At 42.1% G+C, this 26828-nt stretch overlaps 1 protein-coding gene across 6 annotated transcripts in view; it reads left to right on the top strand.

The window, feature by feature from the left end:
• PARG (poly(ADP-ribose) glycohydrolase) overlaps positions 1-26828 on the top strand; it is a 216297-nt gene that overhangs the window by 168651 nt on the left and 20818 nt on the right. For all 6 annotated transcript variants that reach the window (XM_073574840.1, XM_073574842.1, XM_073574841.1 and 3 more), the window contains 6 exons: positions 1768-1847; positions 1936-1996; positions 3738-3813; positions 12763-12910; positions 15943-16021; positions 16518-16626. In XM_073574840.1, the coding sequence (XP_073430941.1) occupies positions 1768-1847; positions 1936-1996; positions 3738-3813; positions 12763-12910; positions 15943-16021; positions 16518-16626 (553 nt within the window). The remainder of the gene's footprint in view (positions 1-1767; positions 1848-1935; positions 1997-3737; positions 3814-12762; positions 12911-15942; positions 16022-16517; positions 16627-26828) is intronic.

The following is a 26828-nucleotide window of genomic DNA, read 5'->3' as shown; positions in this document are numbered from 1 at the left end:
GGCCTACGACTGATCCTTGAGAAACCCCGACAAAAAAGGCGAAAAGAAGCCGGTAGGAGGAGAACCTGGAGAGGATGGTGTCCTAAAGGCCAACAGAGCGGAGCATAGTGAGGAGCTGGTGATCCACAGTGTCTAATGCTGCAGAGAGATCCAGGAGAATCGGCAGGAGCAGGGACCATTAGACTTAGCTGGTTATTTACATTCAGTTATTTCTAAGGAATTTATTTTATATTAAAAATTAACCATGGAGATAGTATACAGAGTTATCATTAATAAACTAACCTTGAAGCATCTGCTATTATTTAAAGCCTGTGTAAATGCTTTTTTTTTTCGGATTTCCTTTATTGTGTGTGTGTGTGTGTGTGTGTTTGCTGGGTCTCTTTATTCCCCTCAAGACCCCTGAGGCAAACATCCCCTAATAGCAGGACATTTTGCCTTTAGCACTTAAATCTTGTGGTAAACTTACAAAAGTAATGGACTTTACTCATTGTTTAGCAGCAGTGCACCTCATTGTGCTGACATGTCTGAGGGCCATAAAGTGCTACTAAAGAAATCCTATTATGTGATCTTGCCTGCCATTTAAGGTTGTGCAGTGTTGTGTTAGTAACCTACCATTCACATACTGTCTGTAAAGTTATAGCAATAGACCATTGCGGAGGACTGACTTTATGTAACTTTTTTGTGTAAATGGAAGTAGCCAGGAACAACAAAATAGAAACCATTACCTACTGAAGGTTTGAGAACTGGAGACATGACAAAGTAGCGATAAGGGAATCTGTCTGTAATCCTTTGGAAGAAGACTGTAGATTGACAACAGCAAATGTAGATAGTCAGGTTTAGTATCTCTTAAAATTAAGATTTGTCTTAGAAAAGTATGCAGCTGGAGATTTAAAAAAACAAAACAAAAACAAACACCCACTCTCATTTTCTTGGTTCTCCCCAGACTATTTAGGCCATCTCCCAACCCTTGATTGCTCTTCAGCCTTTTTCTCATTCCGAGCCTCTGGATCTATCTAGTTCTCCCCCCCATGTTGGGCATGTCAATGACAGAAGTCATGTACCCTACAATATCATGCGGGGCCTAGTGAAGAGCAGCTCTAGAACATATGGCTAGATTAAAAACAGGTGCCAACTGGAGGACATCTGGCGAAAAGCAAAAAGGGGTAAAAGAGAGATGAATAGATCACTGTTGTGTTGTTTTTTTTATTTTGTTTTTTTTTTTGTTGTGTCCCCCCCTCTTCTGTATAGATGGAATTCATGCAAATGGAAGAGGCTAAAATGGGGTGTTAAAGCCAATAACCAATCCCAGATCTCCTGACTCTTTAGGTTACTCCTTTTTGCGTTGTATGTTTTTCAGAGAGGAAGATGACTAAAACTCTAGCGCCACGTATTGGAAGGAGCAATCCGAAAAGTCAATGTTGACCCTTTAACGAGTTTCGCCATATGACTGGGGGGGGATCCAAACCTTAAATCTAGTTCGCAGACACTGTTTGGGGGTGTTGCTTCTCGCTCTTACTTGTCATGTAAATTTAATGTGGCTTCCTACAATTTCCTGTTCAGTTGAGGCTTATTCAGTCCTGTTGTATAACAGAGAAGTATACATGATGACAGTTTTTAGCCCAGGATATTGACTGACTGTGCACCAGAGGGTATGCACTTGGTCTTCCCTGTACATGTTCAGGGCGCTCTATTGACATTGCCGCATTTTAGGTTGCAATTTATAGAAATTTTTGTGAAATGTTCCAACTCAAACCTTTTATATTTCAGATTATTTGAAGGAAGAAATCCAAAGAAAGCAGAAAAGTTAAAAACGCTGTTTTGTTATTTCCGAAGAGTAACAGAAAAACGTATGTTTGGCACAAGCAGCCTTCGCACCCCCACACCGCTCCCCCAAGTTACTTACGTTTGTAAGATTACCTGTTTTTTGTGTTTCAGCTCCCACTGGTCTGGTGACATTCACACGGCAGTGCATTACGCAGTTTCCAGACTGGGAGAAGTGAGTACATTTGCTCTTTATAATGTAATGTAGTTTTTTGAAAAAGGGGGTCGGAGGGCACCACGAAAGGTGTCACTGGGATCCCCTATAGCAAGTAAGAGCACTAGTACACAAAAAAGACATGCTATATACAGCGGGAGCACCAGAATTGATATATATTAAAGAATTTATTTATTGATGCAGACTACACAAATAAATTAAAAACTATTAACAAGTCAATAACATGACTCGAAACAAAACCACCCAAGATAGGGTGACAGTCCCTGTCAGGCAGCCTATAGTGTGACCTCAATGCATAATAGGAATGACCCAGGGCGTTTAGATGATATAACTAATACATAAGACTGTACCAATCACATGCCAAGAAGCCCCCACAACCAAATAATATACCCACAAATGGCACAAGTGAATTTGGAGATGACATCCACTTGAGAGAGGATGTGTACTGTTAACTAGTAAGAAAACAGGATTAGCACAAAAAGTAAGTAGCATCACCATGCTTGTCTTTAGCTATACACTATTGGCATCTTAAACTGCTATATGTAGGTATTAATTCTTTTTTTTTTCCAGGTAGTCCCCTCCAGCATGATCAGTACTTATTTTTTTTGTGCTAATATTTTATATACTGTTATTTATATTTTATATAATATATTTTTGTTGTGAAGACTTTTTTTTTTTTTTTTATTATTATTATTATATGCAGGCAATGTATAATTTGTCCCCCAAGAGATAACAGATCTCCTTAACTTATTATTTTTCTTCTTTTATCATTCATTTCCCACTGTAACTTGGGCATCCATAGGCGCCTCAGCTACAGGGGAAAACAGTCTCTGCTGTGGCTGGCAGAACTGATCTGGGTCTGCTAGAAGCTAGCAAATCTTCTATGCTGGCAGAGGCCATCACGTGATTTCCAGGTATTGACTTTCAGGTCTTACAGAAGACAGGAATTGTAACAAAACTGCTTCTATATTAGTCCCTGGCTGACATCTGGGGACCTGACCTGTTCCTGCTAGATTGCAGGAGCTTTAACCCTGCACTGTAAATTTGCAATGGCACCGTGTTAAAGCCTAGGGCCAAGTGACATAAATTTGCCATTGGGTTAAAAACACACAAAAATTTCAATATTCTTCACGTTTTTAACCTTTCGGAGGCATGTAAAATGGCTTTTTAAAGCTAAACTGGTTGCCATTTTATCTACTAAATGGTTTATGTGAGAGGCCAATGAAGTGTAAAAGCAGCACATTAACAGCTGGAAATCAGTCTCTACCATTTACATAGGTATCAGGCCATTTGAGTGGGTATCCCTTCATCACTGAAAAGTAAATAATTGGGTTTCTGACTTGGGCATTTTGGTTGGAGTGCACTCTGAATATGTATGGTAGTCATTAATATAACCCAAAGTTTTTACTTTGCCACTGAACAAATCATATCCTCATTCTGCTGACTTGAGTTTGTTGAGAAGGTGAAAGTCCTTAGATCATACTTTAGTCTTTTTCTTCGTATTGGGATATATTACCCTGGTGCAGATTTTGTTGCACAAAAATGATTGAAAATCTGTTCTATTCGACTGAATGAGGTTCTGTCAGATGAATGAACAGTGACAGAACTTTCTGCAACTACACTTGCTGCACATGATTTCATACTGACATTGAGCACTGGCTGATATAAGGGCACAGGATCTTTCCCTGACCACACCTGCTATCAAAAATTTAATGTGTCACTTGCACCTTGTTTTATTTAGGTCAACCAAGAAGTTGAGAAGACTCCACATAACTTGTGAAGGTACAATCGAAGAAAATGGACATGGGATGCTGCAGGTGAGGACCGCACCAGATCTCAAGGTTTCTCTATCTGGTGATCATTGCATCCATCTGGCCCCATCTTCTGTCTGTAGTATTCCTTTTCTGTTCTCTTTTTAAATGTACAGTGTCTTGCAAAAGAACTAATTCCCTTGGCTTTTTTCCCATTTTGTCAAATTGCAATCTGTATTTAAATATTTTTGTAATTTGATTTGTTTGATGCATCATCACTAAATTGTCTAAGTTGGTGAAGTGAGAAAAACATGGGATGGGCCTAAATTAAATTTAATATAAGATCAAATAATTAAAAATTGGTGTAATGCTCTTGCCCAGACTGGTTGGCGCGAGCGTGGGGGTGTGGCCCCACTGTTCCACAAACCAGACTACCCTGGAAGGGGCATGACTAAACAGCTACCTTGGTGTTCACTGGAGCCTCTGATGCTCTGATGGTGAGGTCAGGCTTGTGTGGCAGGTAGCTGCCAGGTACCACTCCAGGGTGGTGTCTGGCTGTGGCTGCTGATCCCACTGAGGGAACAGAGCACTGACAGGTGCGGGCACGTGTCGGCTGGCGCTCTGGTAGGCACGGCTGGCGGGCGGGCACGGCTGGCGCTCTTGCGGGTGGGCTGGACTTGGACAGAAGGGACAGGAACTGACTCAGAGGGGACAGGAACCCGGGTAGGTTCGTTTGGTATATGGGAGCAGGTAGGGACCTGTTCAGACTGGAGAAGCTGGAACTGATTCGGGAAGGACAGGTACACAAACAGGTATGAGTAGTGTGTGGGAACAGGTAGGAACCAGTTCAGACTGGAGGGACAGGAACAGGTAGGGTACGGAGCAGGAGTAGAGCAGAACCGCAAGGTGCGGAACCGCAAGATGCAGAACCGCAGGGTGCAGAGCGAGCACAAAGCAGAACCGCAGAATGCGGAGCAAGAGCAGAAGCGCAGTATGCGGAGCAGGGTGCAGAGGTAAGTCACAGGAGGAAACACACAGCAGGATAGGAAAGGCAACAGACAGGAAGACAAACACAGGTAAAGGACTTGGTTCAGGCAAGGTCAGGTATGGGATAAGGTACAGGAATAGGACACAGTACAGACAAGGACAGACACAGGAACAAATACAGGACAAGGATACAGGCCTGAGTATACAGCCCTCAGGGAGGTGGGAACACAAGACTTAAATAGCACAGTAACAGGTCTGAGAATATAGCCCCCAGAAGAGGCGGAAAACAGGACAGGACCTGGCAACTCAGCAGCTAGGCACTGATTTGAGAGAAATCGTTGCTCAGGCATCCTCCAATGGGTGGGGATGCCTTAAGTACCTGAGTCCTTTTGGCAATTTGCTGGGGACACCTTAGGAAGGTGCACATTGTCTCTATAAGAACCAGGAAGTGCCGGGGCCGCCGCCCTATGCGAACAGCCAGGAAGTATGCAGCAAGCAAGGACATGAGGCCCAGAGCATGGAGCCGGCAGAGGACAGAACTCACAGCATGGCCTGGAGTGGTGAGTAAGATGGAAGATGTGAAGCCAAGCAGTGATGCCGGCAGGGATATTACAGTCGGCATGTGCATATGTATTAACCCCTTTTGCGATGATGCCCCTAAAAATTTTTGGCGCAAACAATTGCCTTCATAAGTCACAAGCTTAGTGAAAGGAAGTTCATCTGTGTGCAATCTAGTGTCACATGGTCTGTCAGTGTATATATACACCTTTTCTGAAAAGCCACAGAGGCTGCAACACCATTAACCCAAGAGGCTCCACTAACCAAACACCATGAAGACCAAGGAGATCTCCAAACAAGTCAGGGACAAAGTTGTTGAGAAGCACAAGTCAGAGTTGGGTTATATAAAAAAAAATCCCAATTTCTTATGGTCCCCCCCAGAGCACTATCAAATCCATCATCAAATGGAAAGAACATGGTACCACGACAAACTTGCCAAGTGAGGGCCGCCAACCAATAGGTTCAGCCTGGGCTAGGAGAGCATTAATCAGAGTCAGCGCAGATGCCAAAGGTAAACCTGAAGGAGCTGCAGGGTTCCCAAGCAGAGACTGGAGTATCCATACGACCACAATAAGCCGTGCACTCCATAGACGTGGCCTTTATGGAAGAGTGGGCAGAAACAAGTCTTACTTGCACATGAAAATTGTTTTGATTTTGCCAATATACCAGTGGGAGAGTTCCAAAATGAATGGTGGAAGGTGCTGTGGTTAGTTGAGACCAAAATTGAACTTTTTGGCCACAAAGCTAATGCCTTTGTGGCACCAAACCAACACGGCTCATCTCCCCAGGAATACTATCCCTGTGCGGATGTTTTCAGGCAGCAGAGATCTGAGAGAGGTCTGAGAAAAGGAGAAGATAGATGATACAAAATACAGGGATATTCTTAAGCAAAAACTTTCAGTCTGTCAGTGATTTGAGCCTGGGACGGAGGTTCTCCTTCTAACAAGACAATGACCCAAAGCATACTGCTAAGCAACACTCTAGTGGTTTAAGGGGAAATGTGTTAATGTTTTTGCGTGACTTTAGTCAAAGCCCAGACTTTAATCCAATTGAGAATCTGTGATCAGACTAGAAGATTGCTGTTCACCAGAGGAAACCATCTAACATGAAGGAGCTGGAGCAGTTTTGCCCAGAGGAATGAGCAAAAATCTCAGTGGCGATATGTGGGAAACTCAGAGACTTATTCAAGTTGACTTGCAGCTGTAAGTGCTGCAAAAAGAAGCTCTACAAAGTACTGACTTTAGGGGGGGGAGGTAAATAGTTAAGCACTCTGAAGTTTTCCGTTATTTTGTCATATTTGGTTGCTTCACATTAAAAAGAAAGCCAAATGTTCACAGTTCTAGCCATGTTCGTAACATAAACTGATGCAAACCCTCCAAAAAACTGTGAAATTCCAGATTGCGAGGTAGCAAAACCCAACAAAAGGTAAGGGGATTAATACTTTCCCAAGCCACTGTATATACCCCAAGAGCATTTTTGCACTGGTTGAAAAGTTAGGTTTCCATTCTGTTTCCCTGCAGCTCTAAAGTCAGGAATTAAAGCCCAACCACAAGTCACAGCTTTGTATGTTCTGCTCGCGTTTGCATTTTTTGCCATGTTACTTTAAAAACATAATGGTAGATTAGTTGGCTTTCTATAAAATTTAGGCTCAGATTGTGTTGGAGGGGAATGAGATTAAGAGCCCCATTGAAAGCAAACACTAAAGCGAACATTGAGCTTATCTGAGTAGCGTTATATGAGCAGTTGGTAATCCTAAATACATCAATACCCCTCAAGTAGATAACCCCCTTTATCGAGACCAGAATTTTTTTTTGTGACAGGCATTTTAGTTGCACTATATATGAAGTAGACCATCAACCTTTTTTTTTAAAACTGAATATCTAATCCCTCCAAGAAGACCACTTTTAAGGGCAATTTTGTCTGGTGTCAGAGCTTTTACTGTACATTATGGACTGCTGCTATATTGAAGCAATACATGAACGTCTTCTCCATCCATGACTGGGCTGGCAGCAGGCTTTGCATTGGAAGCTCCTACTAGTTCAGGCTTTACTAAATGAGAACCGCGGATAATGCGCTTCCGTTCGGAGTGTTTTGACAGAAGCAGAATGGTCCCTAGGACCTGTTTTCCCACCGTGTGTTGTAGGCCAGTGATCTTTTGCAGATAAATGACATGGAATTATATGCCATGGACAGCTAAAGGTCAATAGGTTTGGTTGCTGATATGAGATTGATGGATCTGTCTTTCCAAACTGTGTTTATCCAGGCATAGATATGTGATATGAAATTTAAAGGCTTGGCTGTCTGTTAGATAAAGCGCTTTCTCTTCTCTGCTTCCTAGTCATTCACTTTACTTATCACTCCATTTTAAGTGTTTGGCGCTGTAATTCTTCCTCCTGAATTACTAAGGGGACATTTTTTAACCAGCTCCAATCTTTAATTAGTATGTCCTATTCAAAATGTATTTTCTTATGGATGGTAATTTATATCATCCTTGATACCCTAAGATTGCACCATCTATACCATCTGTTTAACTCTAAAGCCCCCGTTACACACTGCGATATCGCTGCAAAGTCACCTATTTTGTGACGTTGCAGCGATATTGCTAGCGATATCGCTGTGTCTGATACTTACCTCCGACCGGCTCCCCCGCTGGTTATCGCTGATCGCGCGAGAAGGTCCTGGATCATTTCTCGTCGTCCGCTTCCTGCGGCGCTTCCTGCTGTGACGACGAGCGACGCGTGGAGCCGGGCGGGAGGACGCAGGATCGCCACGTCTGACAGGTAAGTAGCGATCCCCGTCCCCAGCGATGTCGCTGGTGAGATCTGCCTGAGTGGCAGGTCACTAGCGACCACCCAGCGATGCACCAGCGATCCTGACTGCGTCATATCGCTAGTCGGGATCGCTGGTGCATCGCTAGGTGTAACGGTACCCTAAGTTGCTGCAGTCTAAAGCAATTTCAGCCTCCGAAGCATTTGACCGTGTTAGGGCCTTCCTCAATCTCGCCACTTGCAGTCTTTGATTACTTTGCCAGTGGGTTAGCTCATCAGTAGCTGGGTTTTGTCACTGATCCTTCAAATGGGAGCGATAGTTGTTACATGACAAATAATGTGCTATGGATTTGAAAAGATAGCAAAGAAAATTACATATAAACTGTGTTCCAAATTATTATGCAAAAAGAGTTTAGGAGTGATAAGGTTAGAATTTTTTTGTTTGTCATTTAAACTCATTGATGGTGATGTGTGTCAGGGCTCTTTATATCACTGAAAGCAATTGCAGATACCTGTGCAAATTACTTTGGCAGGTGTGTCCAAATAAAGGCAAGACTACTTAAGAAGGCTGTTCCACATTATTAAGCAGCCTACATTTTTTGCCAAAATGGGAAAGAAAAAGGATGTGTCGGCAGCTGAGAAGCAACAAATTGTGGAGTATTTAGGTCAAGGCATGACTACAATCAACATTGCCAAGACACTTCATCGTGATCATCGCACAATCAAGAAGTATGTAGCTGATTCCCAGCACACACGTGTGCGTGCTGATAAGGAAAAATTGAGGACTCTTTCCAATAGGCAATTGCGTCAGGTTAAAAGAGCAGCTGCAAAAATGCCTTGTCATAGCAGCAGACAAGTTTTTGAAGCTGCTGGTGCCTCCAGCGTCCCCCGAACAACAAGATGCAGGGTCCTTCAGAGGTTTGCAGCTGTGCGTAAGCGATCCTGTCGACCACCTCTATCCACTGCACACAAGCAGAAACGGCTCCAGTGGGCCAAACGATACATGAAGACTGACTTCCAAACTGTTTTGTTCACCGATGAGTGCCGTGCAACTCTCGATGGTCCAGATGGATGGAGTGGAGGATGGCTGGTTGATGGACACCCCATGAAAACACGGCTAAGGCGCCAACAAGGAGGAGGTGGAGTAATGTTTTGGGCTGGAATCATGGGGAAAGAGATTGTCGGCCCCTTATAGGATCCCTGAAGGGGTATAGATGAACTCCATAATCTATTTGGAGTTTCTAAAACAGCACTTCCTGCCATGGTTCAAGAGGAAGAACCGTGCTTTCCGCAGCAAGATCATTTTCATGCATGATAATGCACCGTCTCATTCTGCAAATAACACATCTGCATCTCTGGCTGCTATGGGCATAAAAGAGGACAAACTTATGGTGTGGCCACCATCTTCCCCTGACCTCAACCCCATTGAGAACCTCTGGAGCATCATCAAAAGGAGTGTCTATGATGGCGGGAGGCAGTTCACATCTAAGCAACAGCTCTGGGAGGGTATTCTGTCCACATGCAAAACCATTGAAGCACAAACCATCCAAAAACTGACAAATTCAATGGATGAGAGAGTTCAGAAGCTTCTTTTGAACAAAGGGTCCTATGTGCAAATGTAACATCACCTAGAATAAAGTTTTGACTTAAACTGTTTGAATTCCTTTTGTAGCTGATAATGCTTATAATTTCACAATTGACCATTTTTTTTTGTTCAAAATAAAAAGGTTGAAAACTCTGCTGTGCATAATAATTTGGAACATGCATTTTGAGTGTTTCTTATTTTTAAAAATATACTGTTTTCATAGGCAGTTTGTTCAAAAACATTGCAGTTATACTAGAATATTAGATGACTGGAAAATAACAATGACTGCAATTCATATAGGTAATTTAGAGAAAATATGAGGAAATATTTTTTGTATAATAATTTGGAACACAGTGTATTTCCCCAGCATGCTACCAGATTTAATAAATACTTGAATTTAACCAATTATTGATAAAAAAGGGGGTTGTTCTACGCAAATGTAAATGAACCATTGAAGAAAAAAAGCGCGTACTCTGAACATACTCACAAGACTTTTTATTCATATATATAAAGACATTACAAAAGTCCAAAAAAAGTACCAATAGTGCATGGTTATGAGCCCAAAAGAATCAAACATCAATGTGAATAAAAATGATGTAACCATAAATAACACTCAAAAATAATTAACATTATGGTTACACCACCAGATAGCAGCAAACTTAATTATACATCATCCCTATACAAAGGAGTTACTTAAAAAATGTGCCGCTAACTAGAAATCACATAAATAGCCTAAATTTATACATACCAAAGCTCCAGTGATGGTGCCGCTTCCCCAACGTGCGTTTCGGCGGCGTGCCTTCATCTGGTGGTGTAACTATTATATTAATTATTTTTGAGTGTTATTTGTGGCTACGTCATTTTTATTCACATTGATGTTTATGATTTTATGTAATTTTTACCTGCTCCTTTTTTAGTACCGCTAGTTGTTTGATTTTTTGGACTCATAACCATGCACTATTGGTACTTTTCTTTTTTACTTTTGTAATGATATATATATATATATATATATATATATATATATATATATATATATATATATATATATATATATATTATACACAAAGTCTTGTGAGTATGTTCAGTGTACGCGCTTTTTTTTTTTCTTTAATGGATTTGAGAAGATGTGCTGGGCTTCCCATGCTCCAATATTTAGCCAATGAATGGGTAGCAATAGTCTTTCCCCCAGATCTGCTGTCAGTGTTTGCCTATTTGGCTGTAATATTAGTCATGGCCTAGTAAGCTGCCTGTTGCACACTCAGGGCATAAAATTTTATTTATAATAATTTTTCCATTAAAAAATGTATTTTGTTTTTAAACGCTCACTATAAAAATAAACCGTACATGTTCGGTAATGCCACAATTGTAACCAATTGTAGAATAAAGATGACACACTGCTTTTAGAATGAAATGTGACATTTTCTGTTATTCCCTCTGAAAAGTTTGTGTTGTTTTTTTTTTAATGAGTCAATTATATGTATTTCAAAATGGTAACAAGAACTACAATTCATCTCACAAAAAGCCCAGCTTCAATGGCTCTTGGAAGGGTGCAAAGCAATGCCAATTTTTTCCGTATACATGTTTTATTTTTTGTGCACAAAAAAATTATTTTAAACTACAGAGGTATGGTATTGCTACATGTATAACAATCCACAGAAAAAAATATATATTATAATATATAATTATAGGGATTTTTCTCTTGCTTCCCTGTAAAATCCCTCTTTCCCCTTCTTGTAAAAAAAAAAAAAAAAAAAAGTGCCCTATAAAAATGAACCGCCATATACTTCTCGCAAAATTAGAATATAATCAAAGTGAATTTATTTCAGTTCTTCAATACAAAAAGTGAAACTCATATATTATATAGTGATCTATTTCAAGAGTTTATTTCTGTTAATGTTGATGATTATGGCGTACAGCCAATGAAAACCCAAAAATCATTATCTCAGTAAATTAGAATATTTAACAGAAAACACCTGAAAAGGCTTCCTAAGCATTTAATAAGGTCCCTTAGTATGTTTCTGTAGGCTCCACAATCATGAGGAAGACTGCTGACTTGAAAGATGTACAGAAGGCAGTCACTGACACACTCCACAAGGAAAGTCAATTTTGCATTTCATTTGGAAATCAAGGTCCCAGAGTCTGGAGGAAGAGAAGAGAGACACATAATCCAAGCTGCTTGAGGTCTAGTGTGAAGTTTCCACAATCAGTGATGGTTTCGGGAGCCATGTCATCTGCTGGTGTAGGCCCACTGTGTTTTATCACGACCAAAGTCAGCGCAGCCGTCTACCAGGAAATTTTAGAGCACTTCATGCTTCCCTCTGCTGACAAGCTTTTTTGGAAATGGAAATTTCATTCTCCAGCAGGACTTGGCACCTGTCCACACTGCCAAAAGTACCAATACCTGGTTTAAAAACAACAGTATCACTGTGCTTGATTGGGCAACAAACTTGCCTGACCTTAACCCCATAGAGAATCTATGGGGTACTGTCAAGAGGAAGATGAGACACCAGAACCAACAATGCAGATGAGCGGAAGGCTGCTATCAAAGCAACCTGGGCTTCCATAACACCTCAGCAGTTCCATGCCGCGCTGAATTGATGCAGTAATTGATGCAAAAGGAGCCCCGACCAAGTATTGAGAGCTTTTCAGTAGGGCAAAATTTGGGATTTTAAAATCATTTTTCAAGCTGGTGTTATAAAGTATTCTAATTTACTGAGATAATGACTTTGGGGTTTTCATTGGCTGTAAGCCATAATCATCAACATTCACAGAAATAAACACTGGAAATAGATCACTCTGTTTGTAATGACTCTCTATATAACATATGAGTTTCACTTTTTGTATTGAAGAGCTGAAATTAACTTTTTGATGATATTCTAATTCTGTGAGAAGCACCTGTAGTTACATTGGCCTAAAAATTATGGCTCTGTGAACATACTTGAATATTGGGTATCCAAAAGGGATTTCATGTGTCTCATCACATGCACCATTTTGAAGATCACAGATGTTACAGTATACCTCTGGGTAAGTATTTTGTATTTGCTTTTAAGCATATGAAGTGGTTTAGTTGAGGGAACCCATAAAAGAAAGCTTGTTTCTTTCCCTCTCTGTAATTAGGTGGACTTTGCCAATCGCTATGTTGGTGGTGGTGTGACTAGCGCAGGCCTTGTCCAGGAAGAGATCCGCTTCCTCATCAATCCTGAACTGATAGCAGCCCGCCTCTTTACAGAGGAATTGGATAACAATGAGTGCCTTATTATAACAGGTCAGTTTATTGAATTCCTTTCTAACAGAAAAATGAATGGTGATGGTCCAATGTCACAGTAATCCATTAGGATGACAGACTCATTTGGATTCTAGTATGAAACCGGCGAGATGCTTATCGCTCGCCCAGGGTACCGCACCATCGTTAGTGTCTTCTGAGCATACCCAGTACGGTCTCGTCATTAGTGACATTTCTGCCTGGATTACAGTCATATTTCCATTTGTTTGGTTTTTTATTCTCTTAAGTAATTTTCCTGATCCACTTTAGTTTATTAGTGTCTGTTAATGAATTCCATCGTTCCATCCTATTAATGGCGATGGCCCTTCCATCATTCTTGTGTGTCTGGCTGCCTTCCATCTCCTCTCCCTGGCCAGTCCTCTCCTTCTGCCACACTTTCTCTTCCCGATAAATTACATTCCTTGCGACGGAGGCTTCGTGACTAAAGTCTAATGGATGTAACTATGCAGCTTTAATTTGTAGGAGAGCTTGAAAAATTGTAGATAAATTAAATTTACTGTGATTTCTTAACGGCATCTGTTTAGCATCAGCTTGGTAATGCTAATGGCCAGTGTCAGTCTCTTAATGTTATTATGCCCCAGGCTCACTGAACAAGAGCCCTGTGTAATCTCCGAGGCACTGAAGAGGCTGGAGTACCGCGCAGATTATATTGTTTTACGTACTTTTATATCGCTAAATGAGTTGGTGATTAGTATCTCCAGTGGTAGAGGTAAAATGCTCACCTCCATTCAATATGCACACATGAGAACAGCTAAGTGATTAACAAAAAAATATCTGGTCTTTGGAAGGTATTAAAATTAGGAAAATTTTACAGTCATTTATTTAATGACAACTAGGCCAAAAAATGTGGAGTCTGTGTGTGAAAAATGAAGTACACCCCATGTATGAGCAGCTTTTTGAGCCACTTTTATCAGCAATAACTTCAATTAATCCTTTTCTGAATGACTTCCAGTCTCTCGCATCGTTCTGGAGTCATTTTGACTCGAGAACGATTCTTTACAACATTGATGAAGGTCATTGAGGTTTGTTGTTATTCATTTATAGGTGTTGCACAGGGGTTGTCCCCTTTCAAGAAATCTTTGTTCACCCATAACGTTTAGTAGAAAAAAGATAAAAATTTTGTCAGCTGCTCCCGGTGTCTGGAATTGGCTGCAGCGATGATTTCACAGTGGCAGTCGGTGAGTTCAGTGGCTCTGAGAGGGGCATTCCGTCTACTCTGCACAGCCACTGAGCTCGTTGCCATCAGGAGCAGCTGTGGAGACTCAGAGGACCGTAATTATTTTTTTGTTTTTATAGCAAACTGTGCTGGGAGATTAAGATTTCTTGAAGGGGAACAACATTTTTGAGGACCGCTTCAGACATCCATACAATACCGGTGTCCTCAGTGTTTTGGATCTGTGTATCAGCCTCAAACATGTCTCCTTGTGTTTTGCACGAACGTACAGTCCGTGTACACACAGACATATGTTCAGCACCATAGATTATAATGGGTATGTGTGGTATCCGTGGAAAAAAATACTAATGTAACGTGTACCAGAAACATGGACATGCGTGGAAGGCCTAAGATTGTTCTACAACATTTCATTTGGGTTGAAGTCTGGACTTTGACTCAACCATTGAAGCACCTCAATATTATTATTTATTTTTTTCAGCTATTTTGTAGATTTTCTAGTGTTTTTGGGATCAACTTCCTGTTTACATGTCCCAGTTTCAGCCAAACTTTAGCTTTTATATAGTGAGCCTCATGTTTGGCTCTAGCATACTGTGGTGTACAGAAGAGCTTATGATCAACTGGCTGCAAAATAAGCCCAAAATGTCATTCTTCCAACTCCATGCTTGTTGGAAGGTTGAAAAGGAAAGATCCAGCTTCAGTTCCAGGTATATATAAAATGAATTCCTTTTATTGCAAAAACTTAAAGATTTTTGACAAGAATATGAACAATTGCACACCAACAAGGTGTGAAGGGGAGTACTGGGGGGGGTTCTCATCACCAGATGCTTTTCAAGCGCTACCTGCGTTCAGACTTGCTTTGAAATGAAGGTTGTTGGAAGGTTGACATTTTGGGTTTATTTCACACTTTACGGTCATTCAGTTGACCATGAACTCCTCCATATAGCTTTTGGATCTAGAGTGCTCCGTTAGTTTGACTGAAACTGGGTCATGTAACAGTCAATGATCCCAAGCACACCAGCAAATCTATCAGAATAGCTGAGGAAAAATAAAGATTTGAGGCGTTTTAAAGGTCCAGTCAAAGTCCAAATGCCGCATATCGGCCTGGCTAAACGTCTCCACTTTGGGCTAGTCTGTCGAAAGGACATTGGTCCATAAGTCTTTGTAACACTATGGCAGCATGGCTAAAAGTGGCATCTGAACAAAGACGAGTCTGGCTAATCTTGCAAACACGCCATGCTAAGTCTCGTTCTAATTAAACATGAACATTTGCTGTGTTTACAGAGTCTTCAGGTTCGGAGCTGAAGTTCTGGGTTTTTTGCATTTGAAGGTTTTACTTAGTCTGAATTTTGCTGGGACGCTCATCAAGATTGTCATTAGTCTTGTATGCTTTCCACTTGAGAAAAATCTTTTTCTCTATGAAATGATGGATTTCAAATTGTGTGAAGATGGCCTTATTTATTGGCAGCAAATTGGCTTCTCTAAGATCATTGCAGATGTCTTTCCTTCTTTGCATCGTGTTAACACGTGCCTGAATGATCCAGATCAGCCCCTTACCTAAACTTCTGTGTCACCCTTGCTGATGATGGGGCGTTAGATTAGTGCTACACGGCTGCTTGTTGCCATCTTTTATTTTTATGAAAACAGTAAGGGTGTGCTTACTTTTTCACACACTGCTGGATTTGTTTTTTTTTTCTAATGACTGTAGGTGAATTGTGTCAATCATGTACTTATATGCAGTCATTGTGGCTTATTTAGTAAAGGAAATCCATTTAGTGATGAATATTTTCCATGGTTTTTGTCATTTATTAGGTTTTGTTTTTTCTTTTATTTTGTTACATAGGTGCAGAGCAGTACAGTGAGTACAAAGGATATGCTGAAAGTTACAGATGGGACAAAGCTCACAAAGATGAAGCTCCGCGGTATGTTTGTAAAATTTCCGTGACCATCCCAGAGTGTCTACTGGTTTTAATCTGGCCTAAATCCTTGAATGAAAGCAAAGCTCCACCATGTACTGTAAATACTAAAAAGGTTATCCCAGCTCAGCAAGTTATTCCTTAGCCCCAAGAGGTGATCACTGGTGCTCTGACCACTGGGGCCCCCATTGATCTCAAGAAGGCTTTAATATGCTCCATTTATTGCATGTGGTTCTACCAGACCTAGCCAAGTGCTGCTCTTTCTTTAGCAGTATCATAGGCCATGAATCAGGTTGTGGCTCACATCTGCAGCCATGGCTTCATTCCAGCAGGACACTCCAGAATCTTGTTCTGAGATTAGGGTCCCAGTTACTGTTGTAATTAGTTTACTGTATGTAATAAACACGATATATAAGGTATGCATGCACTATACGCATTGTGGCTCTTGTTATCTGCACAACTGTTGGCTCGTGTCCATACTGTATGGCTCCTTGTCTTACAGAGACCGCTGGCAGAGACGCACTACGGAAATCGTTGCAATTGATGCTTTCCACTTCCGATGTCATATTGATCAGTTTGCACCAGACAGGATCAGGAGAGAGCTAAACAAGGTCTGTGTTTTCTTTTCTCGATTGACTTCTATTTCCTAAAGCGCGATAAGTAGTCTGATCTCTTTACCTGGTACTTGTGCACGTTTAATTTTTTTTTTTTTTTTTTCAGAAGTAAAAAAAAAATGCTCAAAAATAAAGTACAGATAATTTGATTTTCAAATAAATTGTGTTTTGTTTTTTTTTAATTTATTAAATTCCCATTTTGTACATCATAATACGATTGTCACTGCTGGTTATAGCTGCAGCAACCTCTGCCTAAGAAAGAATTATATGTCCATCTGTAAGGACCACTCCTGACTACTTACCATGCAATAACACTTCTCTAACCTGTTTTCTCTTAGGTTAGGATTTTACCATTTTCCTGGTCAAAGGACTGCATTCCCACCCGTTAACCATTGATTGGACATTGTCAGACAGTGTGGAGAAACCCACCTCTTCCTCATTGGTTACACCCATTAGCCAATTTATTCATAAATGTCAAGTAGGCTCAGGCACATCAGAGTTGTCTGATGTACCAGAATTGTTATATTGTAGAGGAAGTAAGAATTTCCTAAAAGAGTCATGTTAGAAGTGATGTCAGTACCTCTGTAAACCAGCAGACACCTAATTAAAGGGAATTTGCCAGCAGGCTTTTTTCCATGTAATCTGAAGACAGCATGAGGTAGGGGTTAAATCACACATTTCAGAGATTCCTCCCTTATTATGGTTTTCTTTGCTTACAATGATTGTTTTAGCACCAAGAGCTTATCATTGTTGTGACTAGCAGATCAGGTGAGCCCTGGTCCGACTCCACCCCCTCCTGTAATAAGCAGCTCCTTGTCTATAGACGTTCTATCTACAGAGCCTGGTGTGGGCGTGGACAGCTTTCTCAGCTCTGCTTCATGCTAAATCTAAAAACTGTCAGAACAGCTGCAACCACTAATCTAAGTGATACATCGTTGGCTTCAGATTCTCGTTGCTTACATTATGCTGCTCCCAGATGAGGTAGTAAAAACCTGCTGACAGATTCCCTCAAAGTCCGTGGTTGCAAAAGTTTGTTCCTCTACCAGCTGTTGACTAGATGATCACCTTGCTTCCCATTTTGCAAATCCAAAAATCATATGTGCACTGACATCTCGCTAGTAGGGAATATTGGGAGATTTCAGGTCTGCTGAATGAGAAGATTAAGATGGTGCATGACTTTTGAGTCAGAGAGCCCAAGTTTAACCCCTTCCCACCAAGCATTTTTTTCTTCTGTTTTTAGTTTTAATTTTCTTCTCTTCTAAGTGCTTTAACATTTTTTTTTTTCCATCCATATAGCTGTATGAGGTCCTTTTGTTTTGCAGGAAGAGTTGTACTTGTGAATGACACTGCCGTTCATTCTGTCATGGTGTACTGGAAAACGGGAAATAAAAATTACAAGCGCATTGAAATAACAAAAAAGTGCAATTCGACAATGTTTTTTTTTTTGTTTTATTTTCCATGTTCAATATATAGTAAAAGTGACCTGGCAATAGGATTGCTCAGGCCAGTACAAGCACACAGACATGTATAGTTGTTTTTTTGTCTTTTTTTTTTTTTTTTTTGTTTAAGGGGTGAAATTTTTTTTTTTTTTTTAGAAATTTGTTTAACAAATAAAGTCTTGCTTTTGTCGCCTTTTTCTGATACCCTTAGCACTTAAATTTTTCGGGATCTGGGGCTGTGTGAGAGCTTATTTTTTTTGTAGTTCCCAGAGCTGAAGTTTTCACGGATGCCATTTTGGGGGAGATAGTCTTTTGATCGCCTCTTATTGTACTGTTGCAGCACTGCCATGTATAGTAGAAATCATGATCTCCTATGAACACTGGCCACAATCTGGCGTTTACAAAATTATCATAATGACAGGCACAGTGGTCTTCAGCAGATTGGTTAACAGCCCCTGTTGGTTCTAGTATCCACCCGCGGCTGTTGGAGGCACTTGATGTCTGGTTAAAACAGCCATCAAGTGCAGGGAAAGATGCGGGCTCACACACAAAGGCAGGGACACTGCCGATGACTTGCATGTAAATCATTGGTTGTGATGGGATTGAAGAGGATCTGTCTTGAGGACAAAAGTGACAAATTTTTGCTCTTGGTTTTTTTTTCTTCTTTGTAAAATTCACTCTATGGTTCCAGAAATGTGAATCTTTTTATTTAATGCAGCCATTATGCTAATATTTATGGCCTTTACATGGTGGATTGCTCACAGGGTAATTATACAGAGCAGCCTAAAGGCACAGCTTCTGAAATCCTGTGGGCCACATTAAAGACAATGAAAATTTTGTATTTTGGACACAATAACTCAAAAGGCCTAGATCTTTGGACTTGCATGGCTGATTATAAAAAAAACAAGTGCAATACTCAGGGGAGCAGCAGGAATAAAATAAGGGCAAAACTTGGGCATTTTAGACCTGGGGACGGGTCTGTGGAAAACTCCTCTATATGAAGCTCATGTATCAGCTTATTTGCATCCAGAGGAGATATGGTAGTAAATCTGGATGTAGGCCTCCTAACTGTTGTGATGGCAGTGAATCAGTGCAAAGCGCTAAATGATTTTGCCTACATTTTGTGACCCTTAATTACTATGTGAAATAACTTTGAGGCTAGAAATATGCGTTTCAGCACTGCAGGGCATCCTTCTGCCTCCACTTTTATGTCGGCATTGAAGACTTTTTTTAATCAGTCATCGAGCTTTGGCTTGTGACGCGCAGAAACATTGATTTTCATTACTCCTTTCCGCAGGTAAAATATTAGCCTGTGTAAAATGTAGAAACCCCTTGTAATCAGTCAGCAATTCTAAATGAGGACAACATTTTCATTTTCAAGCTGCTCCTTTGGTTAAGATAAATGTTGTTTTCAGATCTTGCATGCTTATAATAACAGCATATCGATCATCCAAAAACGGCCACAAAATTCTAAGAAAAAAAGTCGTACATGGGCAACATATCTGTTTTATCAGTGCTGCTGACAGCTTAATTTGCAGTGCAGATGCAAATCATACTTGATTTTTAAGTGATGCACCTGAAATATTTCTTATCCAAGTGAACATTACTTGAGGCTACTCAGGGTATGGATACTAGATGGGGAACTTCTAGCTCTCTTATAGGGAACCTGTCATCTCCAACTCCTGATGCCCCAGTATTTATAGGGCTTATCCAGGTCTACACGACTATTTTTTATTTTTTACTATGGGCCTAAAAACTAACTTGCAGGTAGTTACTAACAACCTACCTTTTCTATCCAGTGCTGATACAGAGTGGCCATTGACTGCTCCTGTCGGCAATTTCGGTTGTGTCACAGAGCAGCTCTTCTTCTTTCGTGTTGATCTGTTAACTGGGCGTGACTGCAAGCATAATGCTGATTGACAGCTGGATCTCTGCAGTCAGGCATCAGGGAGTCAGTTGTAAATCAGCAAGACATCTGCAAGCGCATCCCATCAACCGAGCAGAGTGGAAGAGCAGCCCCTGCTCTGTCAGGATGTCAGTGGAAGCTGCTGAATTGCCAGTAGGAGTGGTCTGTGACCGCTCTGTGCAGGCTGAGATCAGAACCGGGCACAACAGGAAGATGAGTAGCAGCTTATCTGTCTTAGTACTTAGGTCACTGGTAATGTAAAAAATAAAAATAGCTCCGGATAAACCCTTTAAGTAAAAAACCCTCTTTTGGGCCGATTCATTAAGACTGACGTTGTGTATTTGCTGAATTATAACGTGAAGATGTATGGACAGGTACTCTTTCACAATGTTGTGGAAACACTGCCTCCTGCTGATATGGACCATATCAGATGTTGGTGCCAAATGTTGTGGTGTGTGGAGGAATTGTTTCCACATTTTGGCCATTCCAACCCTGCCTTCCGAGGTGCTGGTGGTGCCCCAGCTACGTTGGCGACCTCCGCCTCTGCTTTGTTCTTCCACTGAGCCCCTGCTGTCATGTGGGAACGCCATCAGTAGTTTTTCTATCAATGTGTGCTTGTATTCACACATTTTGCAATCCAGGTCCAAGTTGTTCTTGTAGCGGGGATCCAGCAGGGTGGCAACCCTGTAATCAGAACTGGCAATAATGCAGGTAACTCAGCGGTCATTGCATAGCATAGGCACAGCAGCATGTACTGGCTCATGTGTGCCAGGCTGCCCAGAGACCATGACAAGCTGTCCTTGGTGGGAGGTGAATTGTCTGGGTCCTCTCTATCCCCCCCCCCAGCCATGCTCGAGTGATGAGTGTGAGCAGCTTGGATGGAGTGACACCCTGCTGGATAAACTGTTCCCAGCATACTCTTCAAAACTGTTCCTTGTTGGATCCTTAAGTACCAAGCTGCCGTGGGTACAGGAACCTTCCCTCTGAGCCATATGTGTATGACAGGCCTGATAAAGCTGTGAATGTTGCCTGGTCCTCTTGCTTTTCTTCCTCCTGTTCCACCATCTCATCCATCATTACCTGAAGGGTTTTTTCAAGCAAAATAGATGTGGGATAGTAATGCTGATGATGGCGTCATCCGCACTGGCCATGTCGGTGGAGTATTCAAAGCAGCGCAACACTGCACACATGTCCCGCATGGAGACCCACTGGTGGGGAAGTGGTGTTCCGCTGAGCGACTTGTGCGTGCTGCAGCTGAAACTCCACTATTGCCTGCTGTTGTTTGCACAGTATCTCCAGCATATCAAAGGTAGAGTTTCACCGTGTTGGTACGTCACATATGAGGTGGTGAGCTGGAAGGTAGAAGTGACGCTGCAGCGCAGACTGGCAAGCAGCAGGGTGAGAATGCAGAGAGCGCTCACCCACTGCCCACACATTCAGAAGCATATTCAGACATATTTGGCTAGTTCTTCAGGATGCTCGGCACCACCAAGTTCAGCACATGCGCTAGGCAAGGGATGTGGGTCAAACTGGCTAGGCCCAGAGTTGCTACCATATTTTGAGATTTCGCCTGTTATCGCAAACCACTAGGCTAGGCTTGAGGTTCACAGGCACCATCCACTCGTGTGAGCTGTTTGATCCCTGTCCAAAACTCATGCGTGGTATGTGATCCGTCCCCAAAACAAATGAGTTTCAAAAGAGCCTGCTGTTTCTCCCTAGCTTTGCTGAAATTTGTGGTGCAGGGCTCACTGTGACCAGTTGAGGTGGTGGAAGAAGGGGAATAGGAGGCTGAGGCAACATGTACCAAGAAATGTCCAGCAATCCTCGCTGGTGGTTGGACATTTGCTGCAACACCACCTTCTTCAGTCCCAGCCACCACTACATTGACCAGTGGGCAGTTGGGGAGATAACGTCTCTGCCCGTGCTTACTGGTCCACGTATCTGTTGTAACATGGGCCTTGCCAGTGGTCGGGTTGCGCTGTGCACATCTCATTTGGTGAGAAATGTTTGTGTATGTGTACACGGGCGGCCCGCCTGGCAAAGTAGTGGCGGCTGTTAACAATGGCCCACCTGGCAAAGTAGTGGCGGCTGTTAACAATGTACTTCGGGACAGCCACCGATATCAGGTTTGTTTTTGTTTTTTTAAACTGATGGTCTCCTCCAGACGGAATTGCAGCCTTTCAAACGCCAGTAACTTAAAAATGCTAACATTCAGGCTCGTAGGTGGTTAGGGTGGCATTTCCTCTTTCTCTCAAGGGTTTGGGGAATGGAGAGTGGAAAACTTACATGAGACGGTGTACACATGGTCACTGACTTGTGGTGGTGTTGCTGTCACATCCTCTCTTTGCAGAGTGTCAGGTGGCCCTGTTAAATGTGACCGAGAGGAAGAGGCCGAGCACGCAGCAAAAGAGGGACCAGGAGAAGACTCAGATTTATCATGCTTTTTAAGAAATATGTACTCGACTACACCTTGTGCTTGGGTTTGAGATACCTGGTCATGCAAGTGGTGCTCAGGTTTAAAATATTTACGCCTCACTTGAGGCTCTGATCGCACAGCGTGCAAACGACCTGCCTCTTGCCTTAACTACATTGGGGGAAAAATTCCCACACCATGGAGCTCCTTTGAGCTGGTTTTTGTGGCTGATTCACTTGGCACAGGGAGCAGTAGCAGCCTACATACTTACTATGGGCCGGCCACTGTGTTCTTTCCACCTTGCTCCCTTTTTTTCTGTGCTGATCGGGAAGTGTAACCACCTCCTCTTCATCCACACTGCATACCTCACGGAGTCCCTTCGATCCATGTGGAGTCAAGGACTTCATCATCCCCCCGCATCATCTTCCATCCAGTCCTGACCCCCTTCCCTCCTTGACTGTCTGCACACTGCAGAAAGCCCCAGCAGTTAGAGACTGTGTTTCCTCATTCACAGAGATGTGCTGCAGTGGTACATTGTGTGCACTGGTCCTCTCTCATACTCGTCCTCCAATAAAACGAGTAGTTGGACATCAGTTCACTCAGTCTTTTCCATTTCTGGGGGGCAAGGTGGATGGGGCATGGATCCTCAGCCAGTTGACTCCACAAACCGCATATTAGAGACTGCTGCATGACTTGGAGGTCAGACTTTCTGCAGAGGATTGGGTTGAAGAAAATATGAAGAAACTGCAGGCACTCTCAGCCACCCAATCTAACGCTGCCTCCACATGTTCTGGCCTCACCATTCGTTGTGCGGTACTGGCCTGGGACATACTAAATAACTCAGAACGTTCTGTCGCCTGTGCACCTGAGGAAGGTGTTGTAGTGGGATACGTAACAGGCGCAGATTGACCACATCCTTTCCCTGCATCAGCTACACAGTCCACGTACCCTGTTCGCTGCTATCTTCATGTTTTTCCTCCTTTAAAAAATAACCTTGTACTCAGGCACTCTACTATTATGCCACAGGGCAACAAGTTTTTATGGCATGGAATACAAGTTTTTTGTGCAGCAGAGCAATAGGATTTTGTGCCACAGAGAGCAAGGTTTATATGGCACAGAGCAATAAGATTTTTTTGCCATAGAGCTACAGGCTTTTATGGCACATTGCAACAGGCTGTTCAGGCAGTGTACACAACGCAGCTGTATAGGGCATGCACAGCTGAAAATTGGAGCTGGAGACATACACAGTATGAACATAGAGCTGACTGTCAGCACGCAAGCGCAGGATTTCCTTGGACGGTGGGGTGATATCAGGGAATTCAAGGCCATCAATCAAATTACAGTGGGCGTAACTAGTGGGCGGTGGAGTGTGATGGAACTAATATCCTTCGCCATGCACATGACTGAGAGCAAGCGATTTACAGAAGGTGACTAAAGATTAAGTGTTTATAGTTATATACTGGGTCATTTAGCTTTACAGAAATGTGTTTGGGATGCCCATTAAATCAACTAAACCATAATGGGGCAGTTTAGGTCCAATTCATTTTAAATGAAACAGCATATTGTAGCGTCTGCAACAAAAAAGACCCTGCTTTAGTTAAGTTGTCCGATGGAGAATCATTCTTCGAGATGTCCCAAACATTTCTCTGGCTTCATCAGAGGAGATAACTTTGCAGCAAGTACAAGGCCTGGACCATAGAGGACTGGGGTAAAGTTGTTTTCTCTGAAGCCCCTTCAGACTGTTTGGGATATCGGGAAGAATGATTGTCTTGAGAAGAGATGAGCTCTATCATGAGTCCTGTGTCATGTCAGCAGTAAAGCATCCTGAGACTATACAGGTATGGGGACTTTTCATCCATGGAGGGGGCTCACTTATCATTTTGCCTAAGAACACTGCTATGAATAAAGAATGAGATCTAAAAATCCTTGAAATTGAACTTCTTCCAATAATCCATGAGCAATTTGATGACCAATCCTTTTTCCAGCACGATGTAGAGCGTGTCACAAGGCGACAGTCATAGCAAATCATTCAAACTAAACTAGCCAGGAAACTCCCCAGATCACAGGGATACTGAGAACTTGTGGTCAATCCTCAAAAAGCAAGGAGAACACCGGAATTGTGATAAACACCTAGCACTGATTAGACAAGAATGGGTTGTTATCAGTAAGGATTTTGCTTACAAGCTGATTCCCAGCTGCCAGGGCAAAGGGTAGAAGTCTAAAGGCCCCGTCACATACAGCGTTATCGCCGATTTTGTGACGCCACCGCTGTGTGTGACGGGGATCAGCGACCGGCCCTGCCCCCCTGCCGGGTATCGCCGATCGCACTCCATCGTCCTGGGCCGTTTTTTGATCATTGGTCTCTCGCTGGCCAGTGCGCATCGCTCTGTGTGGCAGCGAGAGACCAGCGACGCTGGTTTCCAATGTAAACATCGGGTATCTAGGAGCCGCGCGGCTCTTAGTTACCCGCTGTTTACCTTGGAAACCAGCGTGCTCGCTGGTCCTGATTGCTGGAGGGGCTGTCTAACGATGTCCCAGCGATCCCATCCATGTCGGATCGTTGGTGGGATCGCTGGGACATCGTTATGTGTAACGGGGCCTTTAGGAAAAAAAAAGGGGGATCAGCACTGTAAATATTTAGCCTTTGTATATGCTTGATGTATTTTGTCAAGTACAAGCTAAAATGTATGAAATCCTGATAATTATACTTAAGTAACCATAGAAACCTCTGACTACAAGATCTAAAAACACTGACAACGCTAACTGTGTGAAAACCAAAATTTGTGTCCGTTTCATAACGTTTTGACCACCATTGAATAATACTTTACACTGTAGCTGGTCATTGCCAGAGTGGTCTGCAATAGCTCATTTTCGCCTCACTATTAAAGGGAATCTGTCACCCCTTTTTTGAGATATCATATAATGATATCATTCAATTGTGTGTCACATAAGGATTCTCTTAGTACTTTTGCTTCCCCCTGACCCCGTACCTTTCATGCATAAATACCTTTTTTTATATTGGTTCAGATGTATGTAAACTGCCGCTGTCCGGTCCGATGGGCGGAGCTTATTCAACTGCTCCCCCCCCCCCCCTCCCTGTCTTGCTCTATGCATTTCTTCTTGTGTAGAGCAAGACAGGGAGGGGGAGCAATTGAATAAGCCCTGCCCAGCGGACCAGACCTTGGTAGTTTACATACCTTTTTTATATTGGTTCAGATGTATTTATGCATGAAAGGTGCGGGGTCAGGGGGAAGCAAAAGTATTTAGAGAATCCTTATGTGACACACAATTGAATGATATCATTATATGGTATCTCAAAAAAGGGGTGACAGATTCCCTTTAAAATAAGCCTGTGCGCTGGGCTGAGCAGGTCATTCCTGATGATGGTGGCGTCGTCTCAGTCAAAGCTGAGCTCTGGTTGGTTGCCGTCTCTATACATTTGGCTATTTGATAAATGAAGAACATTATTTTATTTGGTCCCAATGTGGTAACTTAAAATGATGTCGTTTAAGTCAATAGAAGTAATATTACAACTTGTGTTGGCCATAAACAAGGAGATGTGCCCCCCCAAATAATGTTATGGGAAAATCATGTCTTTGCATTGTCCTTCATATATATACACTATACAATCCTAGTAGAAAAAGATCAATCTCCAGAAACCCTTCTCATCCAAAATAAAAGATGAGATAAAAATCCCTTTATTTCACGTTAAGAACTTTACAGGTGGTAGATAATCCTAGGAGATGACTAAGAACGTTTAGTTTGAAACACATGGCAGCCAGTGTACTAAGATTATTTGCCCTTTGTGTTTTTAATAATGTGAAATAATGATTTTTAATTTTTTTCTATTTTAAACATGTTGCTGGACTTATTTTTTTTCTCTGCTGTAAGTCTTACTGCACCTTAATCTTGGAGTACTCTCCATGCACTCCATGCACTGTCCTTGTCATGAAGTTTGTGCTGTGTAAAGCCTCCCTGGGTCATTAGATATCTGACAGATGAACAGTGGTTCGGCTGGCATCTCTCGCCCTATTCTGCGATAGTCAGGAGCACTGGCCATGCTTAGCTCTTCTGTGTTCTCTGAGACGCTGCCAGACACCTTTTGGCGGTGGCTTATCTCTACAAAACAAAAGGATCGTCAGTCCAAAATAAGACATGCCGGATCTTTTACTCCCCAAAAATTTTCTTTCCGGTGCTCCTGTATATATTAGGCAGTCGGCCCGCCCCATTGATATCAACATGTTCAGCCAAAGATAGTCTAATGTGTATGGCGACCTTAAATCTGGAGAGTGATGAGAGATTTGTGTGTTGGATTTAGTCTCTTTGTAGATTACTAAATGAATAGCAGTAATATGAAGAATAAGTGATAACTGCGGATCCGTTCTGACAAAAATTTGTACGTTTAAGCATCATCTACATGGTGATTAACAATATAACTCAT

Source organism: Dendrobates tinctorius, unplaced genomic scaffold (assembly GCF_039654945.1).
Source record: "Dendrobates tinctorius isolate UK_male_01 unplaced genomic scaffold, ASM3965494v1 ptg000040l, whole genome shotgun sequence".
Classification (NCBI taxonomy): domain Eukaryota; kingdom Metazoa; phylum Chordata; class Amphibia; order Anura; family Dendrobatidae; genus Dendrobates; species Dendrobates tinctorius.
Note: the sequence above shows the minus strand (reverse complement) of the source record. Positions and strands in the feature narration are given on the sequence as shown.